This window comes from Homarus americanus, unplaced genomic scaffold (assembly GCF_018991925.1).
Source record: "Homarus americanus isolate GMGI-L3 unplaced genomic scaffold, GMGI_Hamer_2.0 scaffold32929, whole genome shotgun sequence".
NCBI lineage: Eukaryota > Metazoa > Arthropoda > Malacostraca > Decapoda > Nephropidae > Homarus > Homarus americanus.
In genome coordinates this window covers 1,581,839-1,594,436 of record NW_024737097.1, presented here as the reverse complement: position 1 = coordinate 1,594,436, position 12,598 = coordinate 1,581,839, and the positions used below count along the sequence as shown (strand labels likewise).

The 12,598-nt window shown below is 36.5% G+C and overlaps 1 protein-coding gene across 8 annotated transcripts in view; it reads left to right on the top strand.

Annotated features, from left to right (window-relative positions):
- The window catches only part of LOC121873155 (ataxin-10-like), a 95,468-nt gene that overhangs the window by 15,205 nt on the left and 67,665 nt on the right, over positions 1 to 12,598 (top strand). For 4 of the 8 annotated variants that reach the window (XM_042376476.1, XM_042376477.1, XM_042376478.1 and 1 more), the window contains 3 exons: positions 1,688 to 1,761; positions 10,725 to 10,899; positions 11,007 to 11,335. In XM_042376476.1, coding sequence (XP_042232410.1) covers positions 1,688 to 1,761; positions 10,725 to 10,899; positions 11,007 to 11,335 — 578 coding nt within the window. Of the gene's footprint in view, positions 1 to 1,687; positions 1,832 to 10,724; positions 10,900 to 11,006; positions 11,336 to 12,598 lie in introns of all 8 variants that reach the window. The other 4 variants (XM_042376472.1, XM_042376474.1, XM_042376473.1 and 1 more) reach the window with 2 other exon arrangements.

The following is a 12,598-nucleotide window of genomic DNA, read 5'->3' as shown; positions in this document are numbered from 1 at the left end:
ACTGATACGTACAGTTCTCTTGCGTAGTCCTGCACTGCCTGCGTGTCGACCGCCATGTTAACCTTCTTGCCTGATGAATCAAGTAGCTCACCAATAAATTCTCCGTCTTGAACAGCACCTTATTCTGACAATACTTGACCAACGAGGCACCTGTGATGCTCATGTGCTCTTTTATCTTGGCGGCATCCTTCTTGATGGTGCAGATCGTAGATTCGTTAACGCTATGCTGTCGCGCCAGATCGACCTTCTTGGGCTTGGGGCGGCTTGGTCCAGGTAATTCAAGGTTTTTCTTGGGTGGTGGGTTCCAGCAGACGCCATTGTTGAACAGATTAGCGGGCACAAGAGAGAACAGTATACGCGGAGACTGAGGACAATGAGACTGGCTCACTTAAGGTCAGCGACTTATTCCCTCTGGTGGCAGGGCACGTCATGTTACATTAGACCAATCACAGCTAGCGGCGGAGGGAATGCGTGGGTGGTAAGGATACGTGGCCCAATCACAGCTAGCGGCGGAGGGAATGCGTGGGTGCTAAGGATACGTGGCCCAATCACAGCTAGCGGCGGAGGGAATGCGTGGGTGGTAAGGATACGTGGCCCAATCACAGCCAGATGCATGCTGTCAGCGATAACGTAAGAGCGACCTACTGCGCACCCTCCCCGCGCCGCTTCCCGCGTACAGTCAAGAATGTACCGCTTAACTAATAATTGCCGGTCTGGCCAGGTGCCGCGTAAATGACCAACCGCGTAAAGGAAATCCTCTTAAATCGAGACTATACTGTATATATTCTCATGATCAGCCTCTTATGGTGAATGTTTTATCATTGATAATTTAAAATATTAAGTACTACTATAGAAAAATACAATGTATAATCAGTAATTTACAGAAAAATTAAGTGACAAGCCAAATAATAAGGTAAAAATAAGTGTTGTACTGTATATGAAGGGTACTGGTATTAATAAGATCAAATTATTACAATAAAATATCTTTATTACTATAAATAATAAACAATATTGTGTTGAGTTAGAGTAAGAATGACAGAGGCAGGGGTGGGGGAGAGCGGTCAGTTTCTTGCACCAAGCGTCTCCATCCCTCCTCCACCCCCAGTCTATGTACAGAACTAAACAAAGAATTTATTTGAAATACTCTGTAACATTCAATACCATAATATCCTGACCACTGGGGTAAGTTATACAGACTTTATCCAGTGAAAAAGCCTTAATTTTGAGCAACATATTACTCTAATGTACAACTTGTACTCACATGTACAGGGTATTAAGTTAATTACTAAAATTGTTATGTCTTGTGAAAACTATGGGATGTTTATACCCAAATTAATCGTTATATTGCAAGGCTTCCAGCAATGCAAGTCATTCCTTTGGCTCAGCAACAAAGGAAACTAGTAATTTCATTTCCAAGTCTCTCTCCTGAAAATTCTGGAAGTAATCTTTTAACCAATAATTGTAGAAGAGTTTCTTGCATTTTGAGTCATTAATTTTTTTATTTATTCATTTAAAAAATGCAGACATTCAATATGAAAAAGCATAAAAGTTTACTTATGCACAGAAAGACATCTTGAAATTAATTCTTGCATAGAGTAAAATGCAGTTACAGTACTAATTATTCAAAATATGATTTATAAAATTGATGAAATGGTAATATTCTATTAGCATCTTAATTATATTTCAGGTGACAGTGAACCTTCATGGCTGGAGTACACAAACATGTTATGGGCATGTCAGAAGAGGCTGTCCTCCTACACGGTAATGGGGACCTAACTCAGTGTGCTTCTAAGCTGAAACTTTTACAGCAGCAGCTTTTAGATGTTGACAGGTAGCTACTGTTCATTATCTGTTCAGTAGCATAACTTTAATGTAAAATTTATAACCATTAGCTGTATAGTTTTCTTTACTTAGACTCTTTTATTGTTTTTCATGTACAGTGGTCCCTCGGTTAACGAACGGTTCGATTAACGAAATTTTGGTTAACGAATTAGCTCCCATAAGGATTTTCAGTTCAATTAACGAACAAACCTTCGATTAATGAAACCCTTACGACAAACACGTTTTGTTGTGCGCATCAGCTGATCGGCTAGTCCGCCAATACAGTAATTGCTTCTATGTTTACATTCGTTTCCAGTCAAGTAAATATCAAGAAAGTTGGTCTCTTGAATATTTCTGCATTTTTATATTAAATTTATTGGTCATTCTGAAATTTAGTTAACATATTGATAATATACAGTGCAGAAATTATTATGAAACATGAAGAAGACATTAGAACCAATGCACTCTGTAAAGAATATGACATGTCATCATCGACTGCCTCTACAATCAGCTGTTTGATATGTAAACAAAGATGCCAGTAACACGACATACTGTGGTCCCTCGGTTAACGAGCACTATCCGTTCTAGAAGGTTGCTCGTTAACCGAAAAACTCGTTAACTGAAACCATTGTTTCAATGGGTTTTTGGGTAATTGGTTCCAGCTCACCGAAAATTGCCTAAATTCAACAAAAAAGGTAGAAAAGTACACTTACTTTGAGGTGTGTATGTAGAAGGCTCCTGGATGATGATGATGGGAATTAGAATGGGTGGAGAAGGGAGAAGAGAAGGCATTGGGGTGGAGGAGAAGTCACCCCATGGCGCCATTTCACCCATAAAATTTTAGCTCTCTTGGTGCAATTCAAGATTATTTTCTTTAAATCAACACTGCACTGCATTATATATTGTCAATATGTAAAATAAATTTCAAAATGACCAATAATTTGCTTGCAAAAACAGAAAAAAAGCATTTAGTTGAAGAGAGTCTCTAGCAAGATGTTACCTCCACTGAAAAGATACACAGACTGACGCCTGTATGGTGTGTTGAGAGGCTGGATGGCACGCATAAAACTAGTTTCATTACCTTCAATTATGTTCAATAATTGTTAAAATGAGTAAAAAATTTAATATTAAACTTTTAAAATTATTGAATAGTATAAACTTCTTGATATTTGCTAAAATGGAAAGGAATTTAAGCCCTAGAACCGATTACTGTATTGGCGGACTAATACTACAGCTGGTGGACCGCCAAATGCAAGCTAAAACATGTTGAGGCCGGCTCGTAAGAAACTCGTTAATCGAGGGATTGCTCGTTAACCGAAGTTAAGAATCTTATGGAAGGTAACTTGTTAACCGAAATCTCGTTAACCGAGGCGCTCGTTAACCGAGGGACCACTGTACACATCTTAAAGTAAGTTTAAATACAATATTCTATTGTTTTTATTTATTATTGTACAGTATACTGTACAGTACAGTACAGTGGTCCCTCGGTTAATGAACGGTTCGATGAAACAAAATTTTGGTTAACGAATTACCTCCCATAAGGATCTTCAATTCGGTTAACGAACAAAACTTAGATTAACGAAATCCTTATGAACAACACGTTTTGTTGTGAGGATCAGCTGATGGGCTAGTCTGCCAATTCAGTAATCTGTTCTATGTTTACATTCGTTTCCAGTGGAGTAAATATCAAGAAAGTTACGCTCTTTAATATTTTTGCATTTTTTATATTAAAATTATTAGTCATTTTAAAATTTAGTTAACATATTGATAATATATGCAGTACAGGGAACTAGTTTTTTGTGCGCCCATCAGCTGCTTGACTCAGCCACCAGGCGTCAGTTTGGCTTTGTTGACAGTGGAGTGAACATCTATTTTGTTGGTGTCTTGAATATTTTTGCATTTTTACATTGAAATTATTGGTCATTCTGAATTTTTTTTAACATATTGATAATTATAGTGCAGTGCAGTGTTGATTTAATTAAAATAATCTTGAATTACACCAAGTGAACTTAAAATTTTATTGGTGAAATGACAGCATCAAGCATGGGTCCCCTGAAAGGTGATTTCTCCTCCATCCCCACTTCCTTCTCCTCTCCCTTCTCCTCCACCCCCACTTCTAATTCCCATCATCATCATCAACCAGGAACCTTCTACATACACACCTCAAAGTAAGTGTACTTTACTGCTTTTTTTTTTTTACTTTGTACAGTAGAAGTCCAAAAATCCGGACTGCTTGGGGATTGGGTCGGTCCGGATTTTCGGATTTTCCGGATTCTCAGGCAGTACTTTTAAAATTAAAATTTAAGGAGGAATAAAGAAGAGATGAACAGGTACATTTTGATAGTTTATTCATTAGCAAATAAAGCATGCTTCATTTATCAAAACGAGCACTTTTAAAGAAAAATTAAGTCAACACTAGACAAAAATGTAAACAAACTGTCTAATACCATGACGAGTCTTGAAATTCCTAAGCCATCCATCACTAAATGCGCACTCTGATTCAATGTTCATTTGCTCCTTAAAAGACTTTGCTTTGGCAATAAGCTTTGGCCCAGAAATTGCCATACCTTCTGATCGTTTTAACAAAAACCATTCATGCAACACTTTATCAAGATTTTCTAATTTGGGCTAATGTAAACTTTTTCTTTCAGCAATTTTAATGTAAGGCTCAGAAGAAGCTGTGAATTCTAGAATTTTATTCTTTGCCTTTTTTATATCATAAATTGTAGACTTTCCAATGTTGTATGTTTCCATTAGAACAGCATTGCTCACATTACATTCTAGTTTCTTAATTATTTCAAGTTTGTCACTCAATTTCAATGTGTTCTTCTTTCTCTTCACACAACGAAGTTTATCTACTTTAGGGGCCATTATTATGGGCTTGTACTCTGTACATGGAAAGAGTAGGACTCAAAATTACATACGTTGTCACAGTTTGATTGCTTGTTTTAAAGTGGCGATCGTGTGGTCGTTTGTTGTTGCTGTGCAGCTGTGGCATTCACGCATGCACACATACACACAAAAGATTTATAGTGCCTCAAATTTTACATTTCAGTTCAAGCTAATTACAAAACTAACAAAATTAGCTACCTATAATTTACAATTACTTTTATTATTAGAATTATGTAAATTAATTTTTTAAAGCAACTCCATTCATTCACATAACCCACAAAAGCCCGCTAAATTTAAAAAGTTTGAGTTTTCGAAAAGTCCGGATTCTCGGGTGGTCCGGATTCCTGGCATCCGGATTTTTGGACTTTTACTGTATGTACTTTTCGGTGAGTTGGAACCAATTACCCGATATCCCATTGAATCAAAGGATTTGGTTAACTAACGACTCTGGAACCAATTGTGTTCGTTAACCGAGGGACCACTGTACTGTACAGTTGTACCCCATTTAACACGGTCAATAGAACCCAGAGGGTCCCGTGTTAAGTGAAATCCGCGTTAAGTGAACAACAGAACATATGGGATTAATTCCAATAGAAACCGGCCCGACCCCCAAACTCCACTTTTTGAAGACACATAACTATGTTGTAGTAAAAATAACATCTTAATTTTATGATGGTACATGCACACAATTAATACTTAAGAGAAATAGAGAAATACAGTCGCCAAGTTAATGTCCATTCAAATAATGGACTCAACTCCCTCCCCCTCTTCTCACACTACACTGCCGGCTCTTCCCTCTCTGAGAAATTTTTGGGGGAAAACCACTAAATTTTAATAAATAATACCTCAAACTAAAGTTAGGATAATACAATTGACATTGCTGGATTCCTTGTAAGACCAGGAATATTTTGAATATAAATGTCATATATTTTGCACAAAAGATAACATAGTTACCCAGAGAAAAATTTTTATCTAAAATTTGTATGTCTAATGCAAAATATATGATGTTTATATTCAAAATGATCACCAAATTATAAGAATTCCAGCAATGTAAATTATATTCTGACCGGGTAATTTGTATGAATTTTATGAGCTAAAACAAATATCTTCAGTTAATAAAAAAAAAATAATCTTCACGACACTATCTGTCAATCAAAGTACCCCACCTTGCCTCCCCCCTCTTCCAACCGCGCGGTCAGTCCCAACCCTCCCCCCCACCCCCCACCAATCCTCCCTTCAAGAGAAGAGTGGGTGAAAAAAATAAATTTTAACATTTTGTATTAAATAATACCTCAGATTAAAGTTAGGATAATATAATTGACATTGCTGGATTCCTTGTAAGACCAGGAATATTTTGAATATAAATGTCATATATTTTGCACAAAAGATAACATATTTACTAGAGAAAACATTTTATCTAAAATTTGTATGTCTAATGCAAAATATATGATGTTTATATTCAAAATGATCATCAAATTATAAGAATTCCAGCAATGTAAATTATATTCTGACCGGGTAATTTGTATGAATTTTATGAGCTAAAACAAATATCTTCAGTTAATAAAAAAAAAAAAATATTCTTCACAGGGTAACAGATGGTCGGTCGGTCCCTCCCTCCCCCCCACCCCCCACCAACCGTCCCAAGGAGATGTGTGGGAAAACCAGAATACTTAACTTTTTTGTAATAAATAATACCTCAAACTAAAGTTAGGATAATATAATTGACATTGCTGGATTCCTTGTAAGACCAGGAATATTTTGAATATAAATGTCATATATTTTGCACAAAAGATAACATAGTTACCCAGAGAAAATTTTTTATCTAAAATTTGTATGTCTAATGCAAAATATATGATGTTTATATTCAAAATGATCACCAAATTATAAGAATTCCAGCAATGTAAATTATATTCTGGCCGGGTAATTTGTATGAATTTTATGAGCTAAAACAGGCAGTCAGGCAGGTGGGGCAAATCTAAAAATAGCGTCTGGAGCCGGACACTCACCGCGTATATGTGGAAAAAATCCGTGTTAAGTGAAAGTTCAGCTCTGGCGAGGCAACGCGTTAAGTGAAACCGCGTTAGGCGGGATAATACTGTATTTAGTTTATATTTAATGTTTTGTTAATTCTATTACTGGTATACAGTACTTTGTATGTACTTTTTCTGTGAGTTGGAACCAATTACCCAACATCCCATTGAAATAATTGATTCGGTTAACGAACGACTCTGTGGAACGAATTGTGTTCATTAACCGAAGGACCACTGTATACTGTATATAACCTTTGCAGTCTACCGTAATAATTGCATGGCCTGCCATGTGATATGGTAAGTAGGTTTTTGTCAGTGGGTGTTACAGTTGTTACATTATGGATCCAACAGGCATTGATCAATGCATAAATTAAAAAAATAAATAATTTGTATTCCAAATGATAGATTATTATTGTCTAAATACAGTGATATCTTTGTTAGCTGGAACAATTGGTGCAGAGCACTTCGAGGGAATGAAAGATTTCCAGGTAACAAGACTACTCTCTCAAAGCCGGAAAAATATTCCCCATCTCCGGAATTTTCTGGGTACCAGAAAACTTTTATCGTAGTTTCAGGGAAAATGCACCTGATTTTCATCTCTCAAACCTGGAAAAAAACTCCCCCATCACCGGAATTTTCCGGGAAATGTGCCCCACAGAAAATCGTTCCCAAAGCTGGAGTTTTACAGAAAATTACGGCTTTAGGAACGATTTTCTGAGAGAATTTCAATTCCGGCTATCAGAGAGTTCCAGGTTTAAGGGATTCTGGCTAACAGAGATATTTCTGATACTGTACAAACTACCGGGATATTTTCATATGTAATTTGGAAATTGAAGACTGTACTGTACTGTACAGTGGTCCCTCGGTTAATGAACGCTTCAGTTAACGAAATTTCAGTTAACGAATTACTTTCCATAAGAATCTTCAATTCGGTTAACGAAAAAAAATTCGATTAACGAAATTCTTACGAAGACATGTCAATATGTTTTGGCTTGCTCATCGGCCGGTAGGTTAGTCCGCCAATACAGTAATCGGTTCTAGGCTTACATTCGTTTCCATTGGAGTAAATATCAAGAAGGTTGTGCTATTCAATATTTTTCCAAGTTTTATATTAAAATTATTAGTCATTTTAACACTTATTTAACATAATTGCAGTACAGGGAACTAGTTTTTGGTGTGCTCATCAGCCACTTCACTCACCCACCAAGGCGTCTGTTTGAGTCCCTGTTCAGTGGAGGAAACATCTTGCTTGTGGGTCTCTTGAACACAGAGTATTTTTACTTTTTTACAGTACAATTATTGGTCATTCTGAAATTTATTTAACATATTGATAATATATAATGCAGTGCAGTGTTGATTTAAAGAAAATAATCTTGAATTACACCTAGTGAACTTAAAATTTTATAGGTGAAATGACGGCATCAAGCATGGTTTCCTGAAAGGTGATTTCTCCTCCATCCCCACATCCTTCTCTTCTCCCTTCTCCTCCACCCCACTTCTAATTCCCATCATCATCATCAACCAGGAACCTTCTACATACACTCGTCAAAGTAAGTGTACTTTACTGCGTTTTTTTTTTTTTTTAAACTTTGTATGTACTTTTCGGTGAGCTGGAACCAATTACCCAATATTCCATTGAAACAATGTATTCGGTTAACAAAATTTTCGGTTAACGAACAACCTTCTGGAACGAATTGTGTTCTTTAACCGAGGGACCACTGTATGTGCATTTACTCTTAAATATGAATACAGTAGTACCCCGATTTATGCGGTCAATTGAACCCACAGGGTACCGCGGAAAGTGAAAACCGCGTAAAGTGAACAACAGAACATATGGGATTAATTCCAATAGAGACTGGCTCGACCCCCAAACTCCACTTTTTCCGACACAATATCTATATTGTAGTAAAAATAACATCTAAATTTTATGATGGTATGGTCACACAATTAATATTTAAGAGAAATACAGTTGCCAGGTTAATGTCCATTCAAATAATGGACTCAAACCCCCCCCCCCCTCCTCTTCCCAGCTCACTGGCTCCTGCCTCTCTGAGAAATGTTTGGGTGAAACCACTAGATTTTAACGTTTAGTAATAAATAATACCTCAGACTAAAGTTAGGATAATATAATTGACATTTCTGGATTCCTTGCAGGTCAGGGAATATTTTGAATGTAAACTTCATATATGTTGCACAAAAGATAAAATATTTCCTTTGTGTAAACCAAATTATTACATTAGATCTAAAATTTGTATGTCTAATGCAAAATCCATGATGTTTATATTCAAAATAATCATCATATTGTAAGAATTCCAGCAATGTAAATTATATTCTGGCCGAGTAATTTGTATGAATTTTATGAGCTAAAACAAATATCTTCAGTAAATAAACAAAGAAATATTCTTCAAGGACACTATCTGTCAATCAAAATACCCCACCTCTGCCCTCCCTCCCTTCCTACCCCCCTTCCCACCTTCCCTCCCTACCAGAGAAGGATTGGGAGAAAATAGTATATTTACATTTTTAGTAATAAATAATAACCCAGGCTAAAGTTAGGATAATATAATTGACATTTCTAGATTCCTTGCAGGTCAGGGAATATTTTGAATGTAAACTTCATATATTTTGCACAAACGATAAAATATTTGCTTTGTGTAAACCAAATTATTACATTAGATCTAAAATTTGTATGTCTAATACAAAATCCATGATATTTATATTCAAAATGATCATCATATTGTAAGAATTCCAGCAATGTAAATTATATTCTGGCAGGGTAATTTGTATGAATTTTATGAGCTAAATAAAAAAAAATAAAATTGTACTTCACCGCGTATATGAGTAGATGCACCGCGGAAAGGGAAAGTGAAAGTCCGGTTCTGGCAAGGTACCGCGTAAATGAGAAATCAATGAGAAATCACGGAAAGTGAAACCGTGTAAAGCGGGTAATACTGTACAGTGACCCCTCGTTTAACGAACACCTCGGTTAACGTAATTTCGATTAACGAACTGCCTTCCATAAGGATCTTCAATTCGGTTAACGAAAAAAAATTCGATTAACGAAGTTCTTACGAACTGACCTCAACATGTTTTCGCTTGCACTGACCGGGCAACCAGCTGTAGTATCAGTCCGCCAATACATTAATCGGTTCTAGGGCTTAAATTCCTTACTATTGTAGTAAATATCAAGAAGTTTATACTATTCAATAATTTTAAAAGTTTAATATTCAATTTTTTAGTCATTTTAACAATTATTGAACATAATTGAAGGTAAAGTGACTAGTTTAATGCGCGGCATCCAGCCTCTTAACACAGCAAACAGGAGTTAGTCTCTCTCTATTTTCACTGGAGGTAACATCTTGCTTGAGACTCTCTTCAACTAAACGCTTTTTTTCTGTGTTTCCAAGCAAATTATTGGTCATTTTGAAATATATTTTACATATTGACAATATATAATGCAGTGCCGTGTTGATATAAAGAAAATAATCTTGAAATACACCAAGAGAACTAAAATTTTATGGATGAAATGGTGCCATGGGGTGACTTCTCTTCCACCCCAATGCCTTTTCTTCTTCCTTCTCCTCCACCCCATTCTAATTCCCATCATCATCATCATCATCATCATCATCATCATCATCATCATCATCATCCAGGAGCCTTCTACATACACACCTCAAAGTAAGTGAAGTTTTCTACCATTTTTGTTGAATTTAGGAAATTTTCGGTGAGCTGGAACCAATTACCCAAAAACCCATTGAAACAATGGTTTCGGTTAACGAACTTTTCGGTTAACGAACGACCTTCTGGAACGGATTGAGCTCGTTAATGGAGGGGTCACTGTACTATAAATAATTTTCACATCCAGTACGGGGTACTAATGTTAATGGGTATATATTTCTTTTATGAAATTTGTTGTTTTAAAGTTTGGAATAAATATATGGTAATAAATTATGCCACATTATTTTTTCTTCATATTAACAGGTGGAAGCTGGATACATCTATCTTTTGGAATATATGTGGAATAATCCAAGGAGAAGTAACTAAATGGAACCAAGACTCCATGTTCCAGCCGTCAGTTGAAAGCCTTACTGTAGTGACCACTTCCCTCTGTTGTCTGCGAAACACCTTCCCACACTGTTCTAGAAATCAATTACTGGTAAACCTTGAATGTCTTCATTTTCTTAAAGAATTATGCAAATAATTTATAATAATATTTGATTCAGAACAGGCAAGGAGGTGGCTAACCACTTCATTTCTATTAAGGTGGCTGAGTCAGTTGATCTTGTGGACCCCATCATATCCTGTACTCAGTGGACATTCAGAACAGCGGACAGAGACAACAAGAGGGTGGTATTGACGGAGGAAGACTCGCATCAAAATCCTTTAACTACGACAGAGAACAATAATGACTGCCACAAAGAGGTAGTTGAAACACCGGAACAAGATGTACTGAGTGACAGAAACTCACACAGTGAATGGAAGAAGGCACATTCCACTTTAGCCTCTGCCTGTGTTACCTGTTTGGGGAACATGGTGGCTGCCAACTCCCTGACAAGAAAGCTAATTTGGCCACACTTGTTACCAGTATTACGGTATGTATCTAATTGACATGTTAATCACCCATCTACTGAAATTATTCTCATGTACAGTCATTTCTGCTACAACGCGAGAGTTGCATTCTTGTGAAACCTCGCGCTATAGAAATTAGCACAATAAAAAAAACAGGGCTTATGGAGAAAATAGGGTTAGGTGCAGATTAATCAAAATTAAAACAAATATAGTAGTTAGCCTAACACAAAGGATAGCACAGTCTAAATAAATGTTAAATTCATATCTAATAATGAAATAATACAGTAAATGTAACATTTTACCTTGAAAAAAATATGAAGATAATTTGATGGGGGAGAAGGGCGATTTTGAGGTTGATGAGTCATGCAGATGGGCTGAGAGTCGTCATCATCATCAGGCGCAAAGGGGGTTGCAGGGTTTGGACGAAAAAAATTTATTCCAGAAGTGGATGGCTGTGGTGCGTAACGTAGACTCCTTTATTCCTGTTGCACGAACAATATCACATGTTCTTTCATTGCGTTCAAAACGCTTAATAACATCGAGCTTCTCTTTCTTTTACGTTCACCACCGGCAATTCGATCACCAGAATGCTTCTTGGAAACATTCTTCTTACCTTGTCTTTCCATATTCATGGCTAACACAACAAAATTGGAGAAAACAGCAAAAATCACGGAGGACACTCCACAGAGCAATCAACAGAAACCGTGTTATTCAACTGATCACGTGATGTAAACAGAGAGCGCTGGTGTAAACCGTTATTAGTCCTCACTGCGAAACATTCTTTTTACTTATTCTTTTCATACAGTATTTATGGGTAACAGCTAAATTTGCAAAAAATTTAACGAAATTTACAGAATACCTCTCAAAAAATACTTCACAAGCAAAACACACGAGTCACTTGAACATGTGATGTTGAATGTGAACTGTAAACATTGCATAACCTTGCGCCACGCTTAAACGTTGATGATGGAATCGTGCTATAGCCAACATTCGTATGCAAAAGTTCACATTTTACAGTGTTCCCCTATTCATCAATCGCGTTACAACCAATTCACGTTGACAAAACACACGTTTTAGCAGGAATGACTGTATTTGTTACATTAAAAAGAAAGATGAAAAGATTTTGAAATTGTGTACTGTATTTGAAACTAATTTTTGTTTAATTTGTCATTATGAGCTTTTAAATACATTCTAAACCGATGGTCTCAACTGTTTTATATTAGTGGCTGCACTTAACCCTTAAGCCCCAGGTTAGGGTGCCGCTGGCAGTACCCCCCACCTGGGGG